Source organism: Clinocottus analis, unplaced genomic scaffold (genome assembly GCF_023055335.1).
Source record: "Clinocottus analis isolate CAN_PGR_092001 unplaced genomic scaffold, fCliAna1.0.p SCAF_4, whole genome shotgun sequence".
Taxonomy (NCBI): Eukaryota; Metazoa; Chordata; class Actinopteri; order Perciformes; family Cottidae; genus Clinocottus; species Clinocottus analis.
Genome location: NW_027176153.1, coordinates 22119253 through 22139740, shown reverse-complemented (window position 1 = coordinate 22139740; position 20488 = coordinate 22119253). Strand labels below are relative to the sequence as shown.

Genomic DNA, 20488 nt, shown 5'->3' with positions numbered 1-20488 from the left:
TAATATTGATTTTATTATCTCATAATTATTACATCTCATAATTACGACTTTTTATCTCATAATTTCGACTTTATTTCATAATTACGGCTACGTATCTCATAATTATGACTTTTTATCTCATAATTTCGACTTTACTATCTCATAATAATGACTGTTTATCTATTATTTATGACTTTTTTTTATCTCATAATTACAACCTTTTATCTCATATTTACGATTTTGTTGTGGTGAAAATGGGTTTTCCATACGATGCCCTCAGGATAGCCATATCACCTCAGAGCCTTCCCACCCGGCCGTCACGTGCCGCTGCATCCGCAACGTTTACCAGAAAGTCCCGGAAGAGGCTGCATTTCGCGCAGCGTGAGCGCGAGGCGCAGGTGAGCGCGCGCACTCTTGTTACCTTGAACCAAAAAAAAAAAAAAAAAAGCAAACAAACATGGAAACGGCAGCTTGGATACACTTTCAACGGTAACCAGTTCCCGGTACGACTTCTAAACTACTACTGTAACTTCTGGACGACTTTCCTGAGCCCGGGCACCTTCTCATATTTAACCTGTAAGAAAAATATTCTTTTGTTCAGTTCTTTTGTTGTTCAGTGTGCGGGACGATGTATTTATTTGTCATTTCGTAAGTTATCTCGTGGCTAAGTTTGAACGTGTGTCGGTGGGTTTCGTAGCCTGGTGGTCTGCTGGTCCTCTGTGGTGACGTTCATAGACCGTATCGGTGTGTTTGGTAAATACAGGATGTATAAGTTAACCATGTGTCCTGCCTATACGTCATCTTTCATGGCATTCTTTAAAAAGTGGCTGCTCGCACTGTGTAACATGTTGTGACTGCAACCTGCTCATTCACGGCCACACCTTCCTGTTCCTTTATCAGCTTCCTATCGTTGTGAGGTCTTATACTTTTATTAAAGGGTTTTTTGTTTAATGTCTCACCAGCCAGATTAATGCAGTACATTAAAAAATATGTGTTTTCTTTCATCTCCTCTCTCCGTCCCTTTCATTCTCCCTTCTGTGTTTTTGTTTTTTTCTCTCTCACTCTCTCTCTCTCTCTGTGTCACCTCTCCAAAAAAAAACCTGCCAGGTTGGAGATCAGTGTTTTGATCCAACATCCTGATTCACACTGCGCTGCCAGACGCACTGAGAAGAGCTTACACATGTAATGAGGTAAGTCAATCCAATCCAATCCAATGGCTGCCAGGAAAATTAGGTCAATTCACCTTTTAAATCAGGCTTCATCTTGTTCACAGAATTCCTGCTAAAACTTGACTCTACCCTAGAACTGCTTAACACAAGTCAGATGATGAGGATGATGACTGTGTGTCTGTGTGTGTGTGTGTGTGTGTGTGTGTGTGTGTTTACCTTTGCCACAGATGACACTTCTTACAGTATGACCATTTGCACGCTATATTTAGGCTCCTCGAAAAGGGTGATTTATATATTTTTAACCACAGGAGAAGTAGTTTTCTGCTTTCATGTTTTTCGGCTATATTTCCTGTTCTAGGTGTATGGGAGCATCAGAACAGAGTATAAATACAGCAGCCTTCTGGAGAATTAGATAAAAGATGATCATCTGGAGTTATTTTTAGTTTTGACAGGTTGTCTTGTCTTCACAGGCGTTTTTTATTCTCGCTAAATGTTTTTGTTCTGGCAGAGCACTGGCTCCATTTGTAGCCCGTTAAGAGACTTTGACTGGTGCAATCTTGATTAATAGTTTCAGACCGAAGGTAACTCTACACTGTATGTCAGGGAGTTTATTTACTTGCTCTTGTTGTGTCCACATTACGCGTCATGGATAGGGAAACGGAAGATGGGACGTTTATTGATTTTAGAAAATTATTATCCTTAAAAAAATAAACATTGATGCTCATCGTGAGAATTCTGGTTGCACTAAAGCTGGATTATATTCACCTGAACTATGCTTTCATGTTAAAGCCTTGTTAAAGCCTCAGTATCATTTCGATCTCCATGGAGGCCCCAGAATTGTTTGTCTTTGTTTTTATTAGTAGGTCGTAACTTATTTGAATAATTGTATCTACATGCAGCAGAGTGAAAGGTAAAGAAACAGGAAGACCGAGAAGAGTTTTAACTCCTCGTCATGTTTGTTCTAAAGCTGTGTCATCAAAATGCTCTTTGACTATGAACATCTGTTAAGCCATGTGAGTGAAGAATGTTGATCTTAGCGGCAGCTTGAATGCAGTTTCCTTCAGGTCCACACTCGAGCACAGTCATGCACACACATGCAGTGGCTGTGCCAGTAATTACACAGACTGTGTCTCAGGTGGAAAGGCAGGGGCTGCAAACTTAGTAGCATAAGGGAGTGGCGGTGAGTGTATCATTAGGAAGTGATGCATAAGTTTTTTACAGGAAATGTCTGCAGCAACAGCTCGACTTCACATTTGAAGTGCATCTGCATTTCATGCCGCTGCTAGAAAAGATGTGGTCGACGTATCCTGTGGGAACGGTGCTTCAAACAGCGCTGCCTGCGGAGCCAGTCGTTTCTGAAAATACCCGCCCTTGAGTAAATGTTGACAGATAGATTATGAGCTTGTATAGTAAAACAAATGTTTCTGATAATAAGGCATGTCTTAAGTGATACAAATGTTGCTGATGTTGATGTCAACATTACCATTTTGTTTCATTCCAGGTAAACTGTAATTAAGAATCTGCTGCTTGAGTTTTTATTCTACACTTGTGTCTACAGCTGCAATGATTAGTCAATAGATGGAAAATGTCGACATTTTATTCTCGTAATCAATCCACTGCTGCTTCCGGGTTCTCAAATGTGAGAATTTGCTGCTTTTCCTTGTCTTGCATCATAGTAAATTAAATGTATTTGTCCTTTGCAGACAAATTGTTAGTTGGACGAAGCAAGACATTTAAAGACATCAGCTGGGGCTGAAAAGAATTGTGCTCATGTTAATCATGCTAATGTTTTTTAAGAGCAAACCTTTAATCAGTTGATGGAGAAGATGGTTGGCAGATTAATCTATGAAAATAATGTTCAGTTGTACCCCTTCTTGTGTTGGTTTGTCTGCGCTGAACTGCGTACACTTGCCGTCATGCGGTACTTATCATTTTCTTGCGATACTCAACAGTCATTCCCGTCCAGACATATAGAAAAAGTTACATGCTCACTATGTGTTTTAGCTAAGTGTTTCCATTAAACTCTTGCATACTGAAGTTGAAGACAGGCCCAACCTCCTGAGGCAGCGTGTGAGGATGACACATCAGCTGTGGGCGGGCTGTTCTGTGCAGAGCAGTTGTAAAAAAAAGGCAAGATGTAGAGCTGCAGAAAACAGATTGAGGAAGTTAGTAATGACTCAGTGTACGAGATGACAAGGAAGTCCTACACATTCAAGCATCTGGACTATATTTAGGAGAACACGAGGAGGAGCCTGCCCATAGCACAGAAGGCTGAAGACTCTATAAATGTTAGCAACAAAGGCGTCAAGGACTTTGTAGCCCTTTGATCATTTACAGTAATCCTATCCTCTTGACCCAGTTATCTACAGGCAGGAAGTTCTCAATATGTCTGCTATAACCTCCTCTTTCGCAGTTGATCAACAAACCCAGTGACCGTCATTCTCCACAATGGCGAGCAAGGACGCTGTCAACCCGTCACACGCTACGTTTGACCTCTTCGTCCAAGCCCAGAGCTGTAAGGATGTGAAGCACCACTTCGCTGCACTCTGCAAGCAACTGGACATCGATCCTAAGGATTTCAGGAGTTTCTACATCAAATTGAAGGAAAGACTAAACTACTGGAAGGCCAAAGCCCTGTGGACCAAGCTGGACAAAAGAGCATCTCACCCGGATTACAAGCAAGGAAAAGCCTCCACCAAGAACAAGGTAGTGGCAAGTTCAACTAGAGGATCTCTTCCTCTTTCTGTGTTTTTAAAAGGATGTGGTTGGCTTTTTTTTTTTTTTTGGTCAAAGGCTATTTTATTTTGATAATTATTTTTATTTCCATTTTGAGTAAACATACACTCAGTGGCTGAATACACACAAAAAAAATAATATTAGACGACTTTCTGATCCAAATATTTAATATAAATATTGGTACAAAATGTCACTATTCACAACTATGGATAATATGTTTTGTAGTTTTATCTGAACTGAAATTATTCAAACCGTATCATACAATTGTAATAATCTATTGGGAAGAGAGAATGGATCAACAATTTCCATTCATTGGTTTATCGTGCCGATTTTGTGGGACTTGTTTCTGATCAGATTAAAACCAACCGTGTCAATGGTCCTTTCAAACTGTTTAAAACATAATACTGACTGGCTAAATGAGGGAACTGCATCATTTGTTTCACTGTGACACACACAATGTCGAGGGCTTGAGGTTTTTAAAAGACACCAACAGGAAAATATGGAAATCTAAACCATGGCGTGGTTCCATTTTTTATTTTTCACTGTGATGGACTTTGACCTCATTTCCTTATTCCTTGTATGGTATCATATCACCCATGCTGGCCTTTTGCCTCCCGCCTCCCCTCCCTCCCTCCATCCCTCCCTCTCTCTCTCCCTCTCTCTCTCTCTCAGTGTCTTGTGTTGGGTGCTGGGCCATGTGGGTTGAGGACGGCCATTGAACTGGCCCTGCTGGGGGCTCAGGTGGTGGTGTTGGAGAAGAGAGAGTGCTTCTCCAGGAACAATGTTCTGCACCTGTGGCCCTTCACCATTTATGATCTCCGCGGGCTCGGAGCCAAGAAGTTCTACGGCAAATTCTGCACCGGGTCGCTGGATCACATCAGTGAGTGACGAATTACTGGACCGACCTGTGCTGTGGCTCAGGTCTGGTGTTGTTTTGCAAAGCTCCCAGGGATCATCATGAGAAAAAAAGACAATTAAGTTATAATAATTATACATGCAGAATATTATTGAATAATAATGTATTCTCTGACAAAACAAGCAAATTGAAGACATCACATTTGGTTCTGGGAAAACATGCCTTTTTCTCTATTTTCTGACACAGTCCAAACAATAATTAATCAATGTGTTGATTAGTCAGAATTATAAATAATGTGTTACAGCCCTCGTTCCCAATAACTTTCTGTTTGCATGACTTTGTGTGTATTCAGTGTCTTGCATACACACATATTCAATGAAATTTACACGTATGTTTACAGGCATCCGTCAGCTTCAGTTGGTTCTATTGAAAGTGTCACTTCTCCTCGGGGTGGAAGTGCACACCGGAGTGGAGTTTCAGGGCTTGATTGAGCCCTCGGGAGAAAACGGTACTTAAATTTGCCAACCAGCAGCCACTCTGCCCGCTGGTTTTTTCTCTCTCAGTGCACCATCATCAGTTGTGTTACTTACAGGTTGGATGGCCAAGCTGCAGCCGGGGTCTCATCCAGCTGCGACCTTCCAGTTTGACGTCTTCATCTCTGCTGGAGGAGGCAGGTTTGTTCCTGATGGTGAGAAAAACACACACATGCACTCATGCGTCACTTCAGTTCCCACTGTTGCAACAGCCGCAGTTTGACATTCTGCGAGGCCTCGTGGTTACACACAGTCACAAACTTCCTCCAGCAGCTACGTTCAATAAGTGAGCTTTCATCAGCCCATTTCCCCTTTTTTTTTTTTTTGGCTCTCCCAAAACTATCAGGTTTTAAGCATAAGGAGCTGAGAGGCAAGCTGGCTATCGGCATCACAACCAACTTCGTCAACAGACACACAGCTGCAGAGGCCCATGTAGCAGAGATCAGCGGTGTGGCCCGCATCTACAACCAGAAGTTCTTCCAAGAGCTGCTCACTGAGACGGGTAATTAATCCATGTGACATCTACAGTCGCATTCAGCTGGGTGGAAGAGGACATCTATATTTGCAGGGAGGCAACTGTGTGTGCTCCATTTTAGTAAACTGTTAAAGCACTTGGAGCAAGAAAAGAGGAAATCAGTTGCTTCAGATGAGCTAATTTTACATCGAGGCTTGCACTTGAGTGCGAACAGGGATTATGAGAGAGTCGCTGAGCCATAACATTTCTAATAAGAATATCAGCACTCTTATTGTCATTATACTGTTCTGCTGTTGTGCCTTGCTGAACGAAACCCTCAAGGCATGAAATGAATGTTAACACTGTCAAGTCGGGTTCAATGTGGAGTGTGAAAAGGGCAGTGAGGCTTTTAATCTGTGTTTCCAATCTTCAGTTAATTTCCTGCGACAGCGTTAACCCTGGTGAAACTCGCCCTTGCTTACAAAAAAAAAACCTTCCAGGAATTATGTGACGCCTTATAACCCTCACAGCACCCAATTGTATTTTTTTTTTATTCACTCTGACCCCGAAAAGTAGTAGAAAATCAAGCAAGCTAATCATGTAGAAAAAGATCCCTCTCAAATAAAAAACGTTGTTAAAGTCAGCACTCCTGATGCTCCCACTCTTTTCGCTGGTCCTTCACCATTTTTCATTCCAGGTATTGATTTGGAGAATATTGTCTACTACAAAGACGACACCCACTACTTTGTCATGACTGCCAAGAAGAAGAGCTTGCTGAAGATGGGGGTCATTAAGCGGGTGAGAACAGCACATCCATTACCAAGGAAAAAAAAGTGAGATTGTTATTGGCACCAGCTGCATCTTTGGCCGGTGAAGAAAAAGCAACAAACCGAATGGATAAAACAGCCGTGCAGGTGCTCCGGTGTGAAGACATAAACTGTCAATCATCTCCTCTTCCTCTGCAGCCTGGCCCATTAGTTAAAGCTCTAAACCAAATATTAGAAGTGCCACTCAGAATCATAACAAGATGCCGTGACTCATCAGATTGCACCGCTCACTCCGTCTCCGCAGGACTACAGCGATGCAGAGGAGCTGCTGGCTCCTGCGAACGTGGATCACGAGGCTTTGTGCCGCTACGCCCATGACGCGGCCTCCTTCTCCACGGGTGGCAAACTACCTGACCTCGAGTTTGCTAAGAACCCCGCCGGCCAGCCCGACGTGGCCATGTTCGACTTCACCTGCATGCACCGTGCTGAGAATGCCTCTCTGGTCAGGGAGAGGAGGGGGAAGAAATTGTTGATGGGTCTTGTTGGAGATTGCCTGGTGGAGGTATGGAGCAACATGTTTAATGTGGTGCAAATGTACCCTACTTAGCTACTCTGTGATGTCTGTTGGATCAGTCAACCACTTTGACCGAAACTGAAATATTTTCATGGATGAGCAAGCAATAACTCATGCATTCATTGTCCCCAGAGGATGAATCCCTGAGCGCTACACAAGCAGGTCAAATGTTTCATTGAAATATCTCAACATTCACTAGACAGCTTGGCAGAACATTTTTTACAAAATCATCCATGGTTGTCGGATGATGTAAGGAATTTGGTGATCCACTAACTTTTCTTTCACCCCCATGAGGTTCACTTTTGTGAGAGTGAAAAGACATTCATGTCCCCTTAATAACTTTGGAGATTCAGGTCACGACTTTTTTTAAATCAGCCATCACTCATAATACAATAAATATAGCCTACATACAATCTAGTATCCAATATGACTAAAGAGGCAGAGGCAGAAGCATAATGCCTATATATGCCTGTCATATATCAAATGAGTCCTTTACTTTACTTTATAACCAAAACTGTTGACTTTCCCATCAGCTTCAGCTGCACTTACTGTCCTCATTAGTAAATATTAGTTTTAATATGCCAACTAAGCTGGTGGTAAACATTGGAAACATTATATTGAAAGATCAGCATGTTAGCATTTTCATTTCATAGTGTTTGTTCATCCTAAATACCCACTGTGACTAACAACACCCTGACACAGCAGCTAGTGCTGCCATGAACTCTTATAGTGTTGTTTACATATAGATATTGATTATTCGGAAGACGAGCTCCTCCGTAGAGTTTGCACGAAAATCTGGGCAGTTGTTTCTTTGTCTGCTCCATCATCTTTTATACATGGCACGCTGTCGACTGTGTGACGACGTTAACGTGCTACAATGAGTTCTTCTGCTCGGTTCTCTGCAGCCTTTCTGGCCCCTGGGCACCGGGATTGCCCGTGGGTTTCTAGCTTCTTTTGACACAGCGTGGATGGTGAGGAGCTGGGGCATGGGAGCGCCGCATCTCAAGGTCCTAGCCGAGCGGTGAGCCGTTTTTTTTTAAACTACTACGCAGCAAACAATACAGACGATTGTGTGATGCAGCTGCTTCCTGTTTCTGACGTTAATTTAACAAAGTGTTACTTTCTGTTCAGACACACAGTAAACACCACAGGTTATACTGTTAGTTAGATATTTAGTTTTAGTTTGAACCCTAACACTGACTTAAAAAATGATTTAAACAGTTGTAACATTAGACAATAAGCACAAAAGTCATGTTAACCCATAACATCTACCAACTTCTTTACTCTACTAACTACGGTATCTGAGGTCTGTTTCTGTTTATCTAGTGTGAAGTAAAATGATGTGTATTGTGATCTCTAAACTCACACAGTTATTTATCACACTGTCTTTTATTATTGTTAGTTTCCATTTCCTGTTAAATTTCATCTGCTCACTGTGTTTCCATCTGTTGATTGATTCGGGGGGCCTTGCTCGGCTCTAAATGTCTCCTTTTTTTCGTTTCTTCACAATTGTGCAGAGAAAGTATCTACCAGGTCCTGTCCCAGACCACACCAGAAAACACCAGCAAAAACTACGCCGGGTACAGCATTGACCCCAAAACGCGATACACAAGAGCCAACCTCTCATCCATCCAGACCAACCAGGTCAGGACCGTTATCCTTTCTTTACTAAACATCTAAATCAGTCACTTTAATCATCACGGAGGTCAAGGCTGTAGATTACAGACTAGTACTCTCAGAAAGTGAAATACACCCTTAACTGTGCTACCAAGCAAGTAGCGTCTCTCTGCTATTTGGATGAGCTTAAATCAGGTAATACGCACACATCTAGTGGAAAATCGTCCCCTTTATATGCAAATAAGCTTCATCGCAAAGACAGTCCAATTCACAAAGATCCGAGCTAATCGCCACACAGTTTCTGGGAAATTATTAGTGTCTCCTACATTTTTATAAAGCAGTGACAGGATGCAATGACAGTTGTCAGTGTCAAGGAAAATAAAGGAATAAAGCTCCCTGACAGATAATTATGTTTAAATACAAGCGAAAATAAACGGATGAATGAATAATAAAGTTGATTTATATAAACAAAGTATTTCTTCTCTCCCTCCTTATCCAAATTCTGGGCGTACATTTTCATCCCTTTACTCTCTTAATTGCCTTCTGGAGGTTTGGATGGAAGTGATATCTGGGAAGCTCTTCCTGAGGCTACATCTTACTACTCGCAACCGATGCATTTATTTAGCGTATTTTTACTTTGCCACATAGATTATTTTAATCAGACTCAAAACAAGAACACATTGTACTTGCATGTCAAACTTTATGGCCGTGTTTACCGTCATATCATGAGCCCAATATCTTTTTGGCTTGGACCTTGAGCAGAGGCAGAATGAGGTGGCAAATAAAGCACATTTAATGGTGCTATCAGCAGCTACGATCCATTATTTTTTATTTTCCCCACGGTCAAAGCAAAATACTATTAACAAAATAAAATCTAATACTATATTAGAAAAAAAGTATTGGCTTGAGTTACTGCTCCATAGCTGTTTTCTTTTGTATTATGAGTTTTACATATTTCTTGTCATTCAAGTAAAACTGCTAATATTCATAATTTCTGTGGCTAGACAGTGGTTTTGATTCTCACAAAGTATACTTCTTGTTAGGTATTGAATGGGTCACTGTAAATCACAAGTATGGATTGGATTAAATAATATATTTAATGAACTGGTTGAGAGTTGATTTTGCCTGAATGTATGGATCTGTCTCTTCATTTAGGTGCAGCACCTATACGATGTTGATAAATACAATCCATCGATCAAGAACCAGAAGAGCCAATTGTCTCCCATGCGTCAAGGTCAGCCGCTCTTCATCGTGCAGGCACTCAACGATGACTATATTCAGCTGTGTTGACTGAAGGAGGAAGCGCTTTGTGGTCAACATTGATACATCAAACATTAAACAAAACAATTCCCTCACACCTTCACATGTCAAAGAGAGAAACTTTTATAACTCTGAAACCACGGTACTATGGTTAGAGAGCATTATCTGACAATTTGTCTTTGTTTGTCCCCTCAGATTCAGTAAATGGTTTTGAAGAGTTGTTGAGATGGTGTCAGAAACACACCGCGGGTTATAAGAACGTGAATGTAAATGATTTTACCCAATCCTGGCGGTCCGGGCTGGCTCTGTGTGCTTTGATCCACCACTTCAGACCTCAGCTCATGTGAGTTGTCGTAGCATTCATCTGATTTTAGGATGCTGTATGTATTGGTTTGATTTGTGTTAGTTTGACGCAGCTCTTTAAAAAAGAGGTTTGCATTCAGTATTTACATTGAACACATTGCATGTGATTGTCACCTTTTGATGGGAAAAAAAACTGTCTACAATTAATAATGTAGAGTAATCCCAGTTTATCTACTTCCTACACAGCGACATGTCCTCCCTGGATGAGTCCAGTGCTGTTCACAACCACCAACTGGCCTTCAGTGTCTTAGAGAAGGAGCTGGGCATCACGCCTGTCATGTCTGCCAGTGACTTATCCAAAAGTGGTCAGATAGACAAGTTGTCCATGGTCCTCTACCTCACCCAGGTCAAAAATGCCTTCACTGTGCCAACAAAAGGTAATAATTTTTAGGGTAAAAAAAAATGTCGCAGCATAATTAAAAAGCCCCCCAAAAAACACTTTACCACATTTTAATATATGATTGTTTTTTTTTCTTTTTCGAAAAGAAAGCTATTAATATTATGATGCATTTCCGATGCTACCTTTTGGTGACAGCGGCATCAGTCTCGGTTGCTTAGACACTGCACAGCATTTTGCATCAACTTAAAAGGGTCAGACGCCTTCCCACTGAAATGTGTTTGGTGTTGAGAAGCGATCAAATCGCTGTCTCTTTAAGAGCCCGCTACCCAGAATTCATTTGGCTTAAATGGTTAGTGCTGTGCTTAGAGCCAGCTCCACTGGTAGTGCTGTTCTCCTGCACTAAGCCAGCCGAGCAGCAGCAGCAGCAGCAGCAGCAGACAGAGCAAACAGTCACCGTGTGGACCTGGTGTATCAGGTCTGATGGGACAAGCGTCTCTTGAAGAGGAGCTACTAATCCTGCACTGAAGGAGGATTTTTCTCCCGGCTGTTTGCAACAGAGGTATTTTTACAGGCTTTGCAGCGTGTGGGGGGGGAGTATAGTGCAGCGCAAATGGGAGCCCAGCGTTCGTAGGCGCTGAATGAGCTGAAGTGGGTGTGATAAACGCTCTCTGTGTCTGTGATGCTGCTCTGCTTGGGATCCGCCGCCTGATGTGCAGGCAGGAGGGAGCTGTCACTCTCCGGTAACCTTATCTGAATGATGAAAGGATGGGAGTGGTAGTCCGGGGCAGGAGCTGAAGAGTTCTTATGTGGATCGACAAGTTAAATTCAGCCGCTGTGACGCTACAGAAAATACAAGTTAGATGGGTTATAAATATTTCTGACAAGAGTATCAACATAAAAGGATGTTACCTTGAAGATATTTAAGAAGCCACACTTGGAATATTTTAAGCTGCTATATGCAGAGCTGCAAGTAGGCCAACGCTAAGGCTCAGGTGTCTTTTGGTGTGCACCCTAGTGCTATAGTCAGATAAACTGATTTTGGTGTGTGTCCCTCTCTGGCAATTTCTTTTCCTTCTTTCTGTATCTGTTTGCTTTTAGACCTTGCAGCCTTCCTGCCGTTGTCCAAGCCTCTGAGTCTCTCCCAGGCACAGTCAGCTGTCTTTTTCCTGAGCAAGCTGAAGCACAACTCTCTGCAAAGACGCAAGGTACGCCCACTGTTACTGTGTGTTCGCTGTTTACACAGCACCGAGACATGTTTGATAATGATATTTATTGTGGGCTGGAGTTCACGTCTGGGCCTTTTTAGTCTGTGTTCTTGTGCTGTCTGTGACTCACGTCCGCCAGTCATCTGTTATTTGGGGACAAATTGCAAAGATGCTATAATAAGGAATATGGTTTTCTAGACACTCGTTTTAAAAGGTTTGAATATTTGTTTGAATGTCCTCCACAGAAGCAGTCAATAGTTGTTCTTATTTCCTCTGCAGGAAAAGCTGTCATCTGAGAAAAGAAAAAAAGAGACAAGCATGGGAGATGAGGACAGTGTGCGTTGTGTAGCTTTCTCTACTAATTCATCTCTTATTTATTTTTGTCGCCAGTGTGGCTTCACTGAATTTAACTCTTTCTCTCCTCAGACGGCGGCTCCTCCTGTGTCCCCCGAGCTCAGTCCTGCACCCGATCCGGCTCTTGATCTTGATCCTGAACCCGGTGCTGGCGCGTCGATGAGAAACAGCGAGGAGTGTTACTTCTGCGGTCAGCGGGTCTACGTGCTGGAGCGCATCAGTGCCGAGGGCAAGTTCTTCCATCGCAGCTGCTTCACCTGCCATCGGTGCAGCATCACTCTCAGACTGGGAGGATACGCCTTTGAACAGACTACAGGTGAGTTCTTCCTGTCCTCATTTGTCACAGGAACTAATGGAACACAAACACCCAACGCATATTTAATATATTGTTGTAATTCTCAGAGTTTCCCCAAGTATCGGTATATGTTTGGTGTGATATATGTTTTATGTTATCCCTTTTTTAGCAGTCTCTTGTTTGCTAAATCCTCAGTATAAGCACTGGATGTTTTGTTGCTCGGTATAAAGCACTTGTATTTCTGATTCAAACAGATATGTTAATTGCTAAAAGGAGTATCACATTAATGTATTTATAAATTAATAATTTTCACCAGGGCCCTTTTTTTTCTTTCTCTTTTTTAAAGTGGTTTCCATTTAGACTGAAAGGACATAAATCATTGACGAAAATAAGCAGGCGTTTTCTTCTTTAGCACGTCAACATTCACTTGTCTCTGACTTTTCAACTCCTTTTTATTGCTTTCGTCTGTGATGTCTCCTCAGGGAGATTTTACTGTGAGCTGCACTCTGAAGACCTGGAGCTGGAAAACGGGGCTGAAACCTTGTCGAAGGTGGGTCACTGAACAGAACAGATGTTAACCATTCTGTGGCTTGCTGCTCGGGACTCCACGTTGAATCCCTCTGTTCGTGATGCTCGTGTTACACAATCTTCTGTTGCATGATGTATCATCCTTCTGCTGCCTGCTCCGATGCCGTCAAACTGGTTCGCAGCAGTTGCGCACAACTATCGACCATGTTTGTGTCAAAGCAAACGTTGTCTGAGGAACAAAACATATTAAACAGGAAGTTATGCTCTTTGGTTGTCGTTTCTTTTTTTTTTCAACAACATTTCTGTCTTCAGGATGGCGAAGGAAATCATGAAGAAACAAACGAGGAGAACAGGCTTTCCAGTGAAGATTATACACCATCTCCATCAGATGAGGACGACGAGCATACGCTGGACTCTGGTCCATGTGCTCACTCGCCGTCACATAAACCTGAAGGACAGGACCAACACGTGCTTGACTTCAAAGAGGATTCCCCAAAACCACACACCTCAAAAACTCCCATACATCCTCCATCTAAACCTGAGCCGGCAGCACCCACCGAGGACGAGACGGCGTCCTATCCTGTGCCAAAGCCCCGCCTCTCTCAGCTGACCACACCCAGCCCTCAGCGCTCTCCTCCAATAGCAAAACCTCGCACGGTCCAGCTTTTTAACCCTTCGATACCAGAAAAGCGTTCATCTCCAACCCCGACAAAAGATACCTCCGCTGCAGCGCCGGACTCCCGCCCTAAGCATTCGCTCCGAAAGCTTCAGCTGAGCGACGAGGAGAAAAGCCAACTGGTGAACCTTCAGAGCCTCAGCGCGGACTCGGACTCGGAGACCCCCGGCGGATCCTCCTCCTGCTCCTCGTCTTCTGCGACCGCAGGAGGTCTGAGCCCTCCTAAACCAGCGGGTCTGGACGGGCAAGAAGAGGAGGGCTACTGGAGCGGGAGCACCGCGAGTCACGTCCGGGAGAAGAGGAACCGACGCTGCTTCAGGAGGAAAGAGATTCCGAGCGGGCAGACCAGGGTGCGATCCAAGTTTTCCCCCTGGAATCTCTCTTCTCCGAGAATCAGCAGAGACACCCGGCTCAGCGTCCACGTTCATCATCCAGGGAGAGTGGGTAAGTAAGGACACGTTCTCTTTGATCTTTGGCGGCGAAAAAGATCGCCGCTAGCAGGAGAATGGGGGGGAAAAACACTTGTCACAACATCTTTCTTGCATTTGTACGACAGAAACAACGTTCAGACACGCTCACAGCACCTCGGAGGAGGGTGGCGATGATGATGACGATGACGATGAGGAAGATGACATGTTTGAGCGAGATGATGTTGACTTATTTGATGAGAAAGTAAGGACGGCAATGGCACGGATATATATGTTCGCATGATGGTTAGCCTGTAGACTTCCAACACTGACACTTTGACTTCAGTTTCAGACGCTGCCGTCAGACCCCGTCGAGGCTGAGAAAATGGAGTTGATGAAGATGAGGACGCTCGAGCGGCGGGCCAAGACGAGCGAATTACAGCGTCTGCGCCAAGCCCAGGTCAGTGTCTCCCACAGCGTTGCAATACTCGCAGCTCATCTATGTTTTATTGGTCTGTGGCTCCTCTAACTTTACTCACGGGAGCAACTTGCATGTGAGGTGTGATAAGTGTATCAATTTGTTTGGAATATTGGTCGTATGCTGGATTTGTAGTCCTTGGGATTTACTTCCTGGCTGATTTGGTGACACCCGTGTTTATCTGTGGTAACAGCAAGTGTTTTAATACTATAGGCCTCACTATTCTGAGGCCAGCCAACACCCATTGTGCAGTAGATTGTTCAGAAATACAAGTTGATTTAGTAAAGAAGTCATTTAATAATCTCTCCTTACATCATAGCATGAGCTAGCGCGGTCTGATTTCATGCTGCACACTGCACAAGTAGTTTTCAACACAACAGCTGGGTACAGTAAAAGCAGTTGGTTCCCTTGTCGGGACTCTTCATCTAAAAGCTCTTCATGTGAAATCTTAGTGTGCCTGCTCCCTCTCGTCCCTATACTCGCTTGCATATTTTAAACGGATCTCTATATTTCTTCAAAATATAAATCCATAAGTGGTAAAAGTAAATACTGCAGCTGATATTAAAGAGATAAAAGTAAGCAAATCTTTCATGCTCAGATAGGCAATTTGAACCCAGCGTTGGAATGACGTACTCCGCCACTGACGATACAAATTACTTTTGAGATCAATGATCATAGTATGTGTGCATGCAAGCCCCTTTCTTACTGTCTCTTGTCTCTGGTTCACAGTCCATCCAGAGGAGGCTGGAGGAGATTGAGGTGACCTTCAAGGACTTGGAGGATAAGGGTGTAGCGCTTGAGAGAACGCTGCGTGGAGAGGCTGGTGAGACCCGCACGCCAACAGCAGGCTCCTTGTTTTCACTAAAAACATAAATAGCCAGAACCATTGAAAAATATTTTCACACAAATGTTCAACTTTGAATTTTAAAAGCCAGCTGAATTCACATGCGAGATGTGCTCGCCTACATGCTCGTTGCGTCACATGCAGCGCTTCCCTATATCTAGAATTTGCATAAAAACCTGTCTTCCTCTCTTCTTTTCAACGTTCCAAACAAACATCCAACGCAGACACCCTGACACTGTATTGTTCCACCTCTTAGGCAGCAACGGCTCTCCGGACATGATTGAGCATTGGATCCAGCTCGTCCACGAGAAGAACGCGTTGGTGTCTGAGGAATCTGACCTCATGGTGGCGTGAGTGTACACCTTGCAAATAAAACAAAAACAACAGTGACGCCCCCACTAAAAGCCTGAGTCGACATGGCGGACCACAACACCAGCTTTTGTGCAAAGTAGAAGTGACACATTACCACATAAGAGCAGACGTCCACATGAAAACGCTGTGGTTACTGGTTGCTCTCACCTTGGTTGCAGCCGATGTTTACAGTCGGGCTACGTTTGTCACATGGCCTTATGATGACACGCAGCTACAGCAGGATGTTTGTGTTTCTTTCAGGTCTCGTCAGCTGGAACTCGAAGACAAGCAGAGCATGTTGGATTTGGAGCTCAGGAAATTCATGGAAATGGATGGTGCGTATACTTTGGCGTGCTTCTTAAATAGTCCGATTGATTTTGACGCAGTTGGAAGAGAGCGCAGTTGTGTTAAGCCAAGTGTATTTTTTCTAATAAGAACATCAATCAATCCGTGTTTGTTTTGTGGTATAGCGTACTTATCAGCTTTGACTGAACGTTTGAAATGCTAGTTTAAAAAAAGCTGTTCCCTACGTATGAGCAAAAGGCTTTACACAAACATTCTCATTCATTTGGAGTCATGCTTCTGTCCACGTGATGAATAAAAGTAATAATACTTTAATTTGATATAGCACTTTTCTAAGTACTCAAGGACGCTTTACATAAGGCAGAGAGAAACGGAAGAAAACAAAAAATAGAAAGACAAAGGAGAAAACAAACAGAACATTGTCTCTGAACACAGATTCAAAGTCGAATATTCACTTTCCTCCACCAACTCCTGAGACTAATATCTGTCTCTTTAGCTGCAAGATGGTCCTCCTTGATCAACAGCTAGTCATTAACTGTATGATGGTGCACAGTGTGAGCTTTTTCTCTGGAAACAAGGTGAACTAAACCGGTAGTTCACTAAATTGCAGTTCGGACATCTAAACACTGAACTCACTATAAACTCTGCAAAGCTGAGCGGTGCTGCAGATTCAAGTGATCTTTATTCTCACATTGCCAGCAGTACATTATTATTAGTATTGTTACTATAAAGATATTGATTGCAGCAACGTTAACACGTGCATATGTGTTTGTCTGGCAGACAAGACATCAGAGCAGCTGGCAGAAGAAGATCGGGTCCTCCAACAGATGATCGAAGTGGTGGACATGAGGGACTCCCTGGTGTTGTTCCTGGATGAGAAGAGGCTGAATGAGATAAGCGAGGAGCAAGAGGCCTTCTCCATCCGGGAGGCCAAGCGGCACTCGAAGGCAGGCCCTCAGGTTCACTGGGCGTAGGGCTTCTCCACACACCCACACACATACTCGGCATGAACCTGTGTGTACTGTGCAGCTAGATGCCCTCACATCTACTGTACGTGAGACTTTTCTGCTTTCAGACCTGAGACGTGACTTCTGCAAAGCCAAAGATGATACAGAATTGTTGAGGTAGGGGAAAGCGGTCCCTCTTTATACAACTAGGAGGAAGAGTTGAGGCTTATGGGCCAGAGGCTGAGTGAATGTGGTGAGATCTGCCCCCTAGAGGGAGACATAAGCCTGGGGATCTGATGCTTTGCGCTCAATACCGCCTGATAGTGTGGTCAAAGCAACAGAGCACGTATTAAGAGCCCTAATGTCTGCTGTACAATTGAGCAACCGCCACACAGCAGATAATTACTACCTAGCCCGGGCCTCGGCCTTGTTGTGGTGTCAGATGTGACTCGAGTGCAAAACCAAGACGAAGCATCGTACAATTACAGCGGTGGGGAACCCGCAGCTCTGGAGACGTACAGACGGATCTCAGTCGAAAAAAGCACACGATGGATGTTGTTTTTTTGAGAAATATTTTAATGAATAAATGCCACTGTACACAATGATATAATATACATACAATTCTACGTTTAATATTTGTACATTGTAAACTGTAGAAACATGATGGTGAAGGAAAACAAAAACAAAGGGGTAGATACAATATTACAATAAATAAATTCTACTAATAGTATTTATAATTACATTTTTATTGTCCAGTTTTCTTTTTGGTTTTTTGAATTTTGTAGCGCTCCATGCTGTTCGTTATGTCCTTTTACCGAGAGCGAGTGGGATGATAATCTCACGGGTGGATCCATCAGGCCTCGTGGATCAGAGTTTGGGTTTTCACCGTCGGCCCCCTGGCTGCTCTTCAAGTGCTGCTGGATTATACGAACACGGGGATTTGAGTTTGAATGAAAAAAAGACTTCACGGACTGGTTCATCTATTTCTAAACGCTATCTTTTATCTTTTGCAGGTGTTCCTCTGTGTGTGCTAGCAGAATAGCCAAAATTGAGTCAAGCACCATTTTGTTGTCGGTTTAAAAAAAAAAAAGGAAGCAAAGAAAGAAAGAAAAGCCTTATTCATTGATCTTCTGCCATTTTGTGCCGCCTGGACGGCACTTCACAGCATATCAAATAAAGGTCACGCACTTTGATGTTTTAGTTTTCATGTTTTTGAGTTTTTTTTTTCTGGACGTGTTGTGATAACCTTGACTTTTTTTATATGAATAGAGTACTTTACACTGTACGAGTATAACAGGTTTTACCGCCTGCGGTACTCTGACTTCTAACCTCTGGGGTGCACTCTTCTCCCTCTGCATGGCCGGTAGACTTAAGAGACGCCAACAGGAGCTTACCAGAGACCATGAAAGTGTTCAGAACCATCACTTCAAAAGTAAAAGTCCTTATAAAACAGAATTACCTTGTTCAATGTTATATTATAATATTTGATTATTATTATTACTGATCAATCATTTGGTGAGCAGCATTTTATTGTTGTCGCTAATCAAAGTGGAGCTCATGTTCGCTATTTTACACACTGGTATTTGAATCTATTAAAACATATTTAATTTCAGGTTAATGGAGTAAAAAGTACAGTATAAACTAGCATTAAATGGAAATACTTGAAGAAAACTTCAAAGCTGGACTGAAGGTAAGCGCCACAGTAAAATCACTGCGGCTAATATGTAAACGTGATTCTTTGTGTGGACTAATTTATGTTACTCTATGGAGCCAAATATAAAAAGTGTTACAAAATAACCTATTCTTTACAAATGCATTTCAAATAAATATATGTATTTGATTCCTTGCATAACCTTGATCGTGTGCAGATATCACTTGTGTCACTAGTTTCATGCCAGCACTAACTTCCTCTTAATCTCAGGTTGTGTGAGTCCTGATTACCTTTTTTTAATTGATTTCTGAAGGTCAGTAGATGTGATGAGTTTAAATGTCTTCTATGACTCTCCATCATGTGAGAACACTTCAGTAACCGATGAAGTTATAAGGCACTGAACACAAACCTGAACCCGTTAGTGTGATCCCATTCACCATTCATTTACTCGCAATGGAGCTTTAAGAGGGCCGATGTTGAGTGTTTGGTTTTTCCGCTTTGTTTTATGTCGCTTCAACAAGAGAAATTAAATTATTTCACTCCTTGTTATTTGACACACACACACACGCCTGAAATGACCAGAATGTGAACTGGCGCCTCCTCACTCTAGACTTGGTTCGTGTGAGACCTGAACCAGCAACCCTCCGGTCCCCCTGAACTGAGCAGCCCTGCTTAATGGCACCAGCAGGGAGTTGAAAAGGTTCAAACGGGTCTTGTTCTGTCGTTCCTGATGTTTAGTGTTTCATCAATCTGTAGAGACACAACACTGAAGAACGCAGGTCCTTCAGTAAAAGTATCAGTACATGTAAAAAGAAAGTCCTGCATTCAACTTGAAGTAACTTTAATAACATTTTCCTGATAATACTTTTCATCTAAATAATAATTTAAAAGTAATATTTTCAATGCAAGAGTTTTGCTTGTAAATAGTGTTTTTACAGTGTGGTATTAATACTGTTATTTAAGTAAAGGATCTGAATACTTGTTGCACAACTTAGAGTATAGAATGTGACATATTTGGGATTTAATATATTGGAATATTGTAATGAATCTGTTCTGCAAACTAAGGGTGTTTCTTGAGCGTCTATTTCCTGTCCTGTCCTGCTTAAATGCTCTCTACTTATTGATAACTGACCAGCGTCTGTGCTGCTTCTGACTCTGTACAGACGCTGCTGTTCCTGGACGGAGAACACTTGACCTCGTGTTTTAAAAGCGACGCCATAAATGGAGGATGCTCATGACAACCTCTAGAGCCAATATCCATGACAATGAGCCAGCTGAGCCATTGATGTTCTGTCTCTGTTTGCAGCACGTGCCATGTGAGGTATTATAAGCTGCATTTCAAGCTGTAAAACCTGAACCTGGCAGATATCAAACACGGCAGCATTTGACAGATGAAATCATAACGGTACCACAAAAAAAAGAGTGTTGTCTTTAAACATGCCTGCATTGTCAGAACTGTCCATCGTGCATAATTATTCTGCATGGCACACACTTGTTGTGTGTCCTTGTCCTTTGTGTGCAGTGAACACACGAGCAGCGAGCGCTGTCTTCTGCCGCTGCATATGTATTGCTTCATGTGCACATGATGCAGATTAATACATAAGCCTGTTGAAGGTCGCCTCGGAAGAGCACGTTGAATACTGCAACGTGCCGAGAGCCGAACGCCATCGTCCCCTTCTGTGGTCCAGGTGTGCAACCGGTTTCCAAACACATTTCTGCTTTCTGTATCACTTTCTGATTGTCGCTTGTTTAAGAGATATAAAAAACGTTTTTAATTCATAAATCATTCACCAATGTTTTA

At 42.7% G+C, this 20488-nt stretch overlaps 1 protein-coding gene across 2 annotated transcripts; it reads left to right on the top strand.

Annotated features, from left to right (window-relative positions):
* The first annotated feature begins 383 nt into the window (after nucleotides 1-383).
* Nucleotides 384-18818, top strand: mical1 (microtubule associated monooxygenase, calponin and LIM domain containing 1). 2 transcript variants are annotated; one of them, XR_011079590.1, is made up of 26 exons: nucleotides 384-555; nucleotides 1087-1169; nucleotides 3562-3854; nucleotides 4557-4764; nucleotides 5141-5248; nucleotides 5333-5428; nucleotides 5620-5775; nucleotides 6425-6525; nucleotides 6799-7056; nucleotides 7974-8089; nucleotides 8586-8712; nucleotides 9841-9919; nucleotides 10141-10288; nucleotides 10495-10685; nucleotides 11747-11853; nucleotides 12133-12189; nucleotides 12280-12523; nucleotides 12985-13052; nucleotides 13343-14150; nucleotides 14263-14378; nucleotides 14460-14573; nucleotides 15321-15414; nucleotides 15692-15785; nucleotides 16048-16121; nucleotides 16870-17213; nucleotides 18050-18818. XR_011079590.1 is itself a non-coding variant. In XM_068597659.1 (25 exons), the coding sequence occupies exons 3-25, from the start codon at nucleotides 3597-3599 to the stop codon at nucleotides 17061-17063; spliced, it is 3816 nt and encodes a 1271-aa protein (XP_068453760.1). In that variant the 5' UTR covers nucleotides 384-555; nucleotides 1087-1169; nucleotides 3562-3596; the 3' UTR covers nucleotides 17064-18818. The 2 variants fall into 2 exon arrangements, 1 of the variants encoding a protein (XP_068453760.1); XM_068597659.1 differs by having other exon boundaries at nucleotides 16870-18818.
* The last annotated feature ends 1670 nt before the right edge of the window (nucleotides 18819-20488 follow it).

What these genes read in the sequence shown, in the direction of transcription:
- mical1 (XM_068597659.1), top strand. Translation starts at nt 3,597, where the DNA reads ATGGCGAGCAAGGACGCTGTCAACCCGTCACACGCTACGTTTGACCTC. An exon ending in AGGCAGGTTTGTTCCTGATG is followed by an intron (nt 5,429 to 5,619) that starts GTGAGAAAAACA and finishes CAAAACTATCAG; the next exon opens with GTTTTAAGCATAAGGAGCTG. An exon ending in AACGCTGCGTGGAGAGGCTG is followed by an intron (nt 15,415 to 15,691) that starts GTGAGACCCGCA and finishes TCCACCTCTTAG; the next exon opens with GCAGCAACGGCTCTCCGGAC.